General features: G+C 40.6%; 1 protein-coding gene across 1 annotated transcript; it reads right to left on the bottom strand.

The window, feature by feature from the left end:
* Positions 1 to 886: 886 nt before the first annotated feature.
* On the bottom strand, positions 887 to 1,852 carry LOC113262014 (olfactory receptor 14J1). The gene has a single exon (XM_026508269.2). It carries the CDS (start codon positions 1,850 to 1,852, stop codon positions 887 to 889), a length of 966 nt encoding a protein of 321 aa, XP_026364054.2.
* Between the last annotated feature and the right edge of the window lie 1,333 nt (positions 1,853 to 3,185).

Genomic DNA, 3,185 nt, shown 5'->3' on the forward strand with positions numbered 1-3,185 from the left:
ACCCTTGTTCTGTTTCATGGACCCAGGCGGCCTCCCCTGCCTAACTCCGTAAAAACATCTTGTCAAGCTCTTCTCCGTATCAGAAGATGAGATGCATTAGTACAAACATCTATAGTAAGGGAGAAGCAGATGCCTGATGGCTCTCTCAGAGAATCATAGTAATATACGCTTATGTTTACAGATTATACAAATTACACACTGGGAAGCAAAGCAGTTGTAACAAGTAGAGGCAAACAAACGAGTTTTGAGTCAGACTAATATTAGTTTCAATCACAGCTTTACTACTTTTTATTTTAGAAGTCTCAAGAAACTAATCCTTCCTAAATTTAGTGTCCTAATTGATTGAATGGGGATAATATGGTATAACTAGAGGAGTTATCTAATGGAGTTAAAAGAAAAACGTGTATAATACAACATTTATTAGAGACTGTGTAGGAAAAGCTATTATAATGCTTCATAGGAAGGAAAATTAATGGGCTATTTAATATAAGTAACAAACTTGGAGGCCCACTGGAAAGCACACGTGTACGCCAGGAATGTGCTCTTGTAAACACATTCAGTCTGCCTGACCACAGTCTGGAAACTATTTGTTAAAAATCACTTTAAATTATGCTGGCCAAACCCCAAACTCATCGGCTTCTCTCTCTCTCTCTCTCTCTCTCTCTCTCTCTCACACACACACACACACACATCTTAAAAGATGCCTTAAAATAACACCTTAATTGGAGGAAGGAAGGCCACTCTCCCTAGAAGCATAATATCTTAAATTTTGATGAATCAGATTTTGAGAAGAATAGAAAGGTTGGAAGGTAGTTCTGGGAGGAAATCAGACCTACTCTCTCACAATCTGAAATGTAATGACAGTAACTTTTATTTGTATGGTTCTTTAAAATTTTAAAATGGCTTTTAAATACACCTTTCTCTGGGCAAATTCTCCTTTTGACAGCACCTTCCGCAGAGCTGCCTTCATGGCTTCATTCCGTAAACTGTAGATGGCTGGGTTGAGTGTTGGTGGTATCACCGTATAGAATATGGAGAACATGAGGTCCATAGCTGATTGGGAGTCAGAAGGGGGGCGCAGAAACTCAAAGCCTGCAGTGGAGAGGAAGAAGGTGACTACAAACAGGTGTGGTAGGCAGGTGGCGAAGACTTTGGTCTGGCCCTCAGCTGATGGGATCCTCAGCACAGTAGAGAAGATGTGAACGTAAGAGAGCACGATGGAGACCAAGCAGATGAATGCTGCTGAGGTTGTGAAGGCAGCCATTACAATCTCATTGATGAATTCATGAGAACAAGTTAGTTTCAGCATCTGAGGAATATCACAGAAGAATTGGTGAATGACTCTCTCCCCACAGAGAGGTATGGAGAAGTTCACAGCCGTATGCATGAGCCCAGAGAGGCCCCCAGCAAGCCACACAGCTGTCACTGCCTGCCTGCAAGCAAAGGAGTTCATAATGGTCTCATACTGCAGGGGCCGACAGACGGCGACATACCGATCATAAGACATCACTGTGAGGATGGCCACTTCCGATGAGGCCAGAGCTATGAAGAAAAACACCTGAAGAATGCACTGGCCATGGGAAATGTAACCATTGTTCATAAGTGAATTTGCAATGGACTGGGGAACTGTGACAGAGATGAAGCAGAGGTCCAGAAGAGAGAGGTGCTTCAAGAAGTAATACATGGGGGACTGGAGGCGATGGTCCAAGCTGGTTACGGTGATAATGAGGAGGTTGCCTGTCAAGGCCAACAGGTATGTCACCAAAAACAGCAATGCATGTAAAATCTGAAGCTCACGGTTATCAGAAAACCCCATGAGGAGGAATCCACTCATGGAGGTCAAGTTGGCCATGGTCACAATGAAGATAGCAAGTATGACTCTGTTTAGGGAGCCAAACAACAGTAGGAAAGAATGTATGATATGGATGATATTTAGTATATCTGTATGTCAAGGAATAGTGCATTCAGCATAGAGCTATGGAAATCGAGATAAATTTATCCCCATAGTGATTAGATTATCATTTAACTTAGACAAATCTTCACCTATTATTAAAAAATATAACCCCTAAATGTGATCAATAACTTCACATAGGTCAGAAAATGTCATTAGAATTTTCTGGAGCAGAGTTTGGATTGTCAAAGGTGAGAAATTGATGGAGATGATGAAGTTTTTCCACTCAACAAATTCATTGAAGATTATGCCAATATACTAGTATTATTACATCTTATACACAATACTTTAGGGTTACAATGATGTTGTAAAACATCCTTCATTCACCATCTAAAATGAGGTTGTTGGTAATGGATCTTGTAAATGGATCTAGGAACAGTCCAGATGTAGGGGTGATGTTCCCTCTAAGGACAGTCATATTCCTTGCCTCTGAAAGGCTCTCAACATTTTTGTTTCATTTTATTTTATTTTGTTTTATTTTATTTTATTTTATTATTTTTTTTATTATGTTATGTTAGTCACCATACAACACTTCATTAGTTTCTGATGTAGTGTTCCATGATTCATTGTTTGCATCTAATACCCAGTGCTCATTGCAACACGTGCCCTCCTTAATACCCATCACCAGGCTAACCCATCCCCCCACCCCCCCTCCCCTCTGAAACCCTCAGTTTGTTTCCTGGAATCCAGAGTCTTTCATGGTTCATCTCCCCCTCCGATTTCTTCTCCTAACATCCTCCATGCTATTCCTTATGTTCCACATATAAGTGAAACCGTATGATAATTGTCTTTCTCTGCTTGACTTATTTCACTTAGCATAATCCCCTCCAGTTCCATCCATGTCGATGCAAATGATGGGTATTCATCCTTTCTGATGGCTGAGTCGTATTCCATCGTACATGTGGACCACAGCTTCTATATCAATTTGTTTGTTGAAGGACATTTCAGCCACAGTTTGGTATCGTGGACATTGCTGCTATGAACATTGGAGGGCATGTGCCCCTTCTTTTCACTACATCTGAATCTTTGGGGTAAATACCAGTAGTACAATTGCTGGGTCGTAGGGTACCTCTATATTTAACTTTTTGAGGAACCTTCATACTGTTATCCAATAATGAAATTTGGTTATAATGAACTTCCCAGGGCAAGCTTGAACAGCAAAATAAACCTCAAAATTGTAACATGCAGACACCACTGATACTAAGCACTGAATCCTGAGATTTGGAACTTGATA

The sequence above is a fragment of the Ursus arctos genome, unplaced genomic scaffold, assembly GCF_023065955.2.
Source record: "Ursus arctos isolate Adak ecotype North America unplaced genomic scaffold, UrsArc2.0 scaffold_27, whole genome shotgun sequence".
Lineage (NCBI taxonomy): Eukaryota > Metazoa > Chordata > Mammalia > Carnivora > Ursidae > Ursus > Ursus arctos.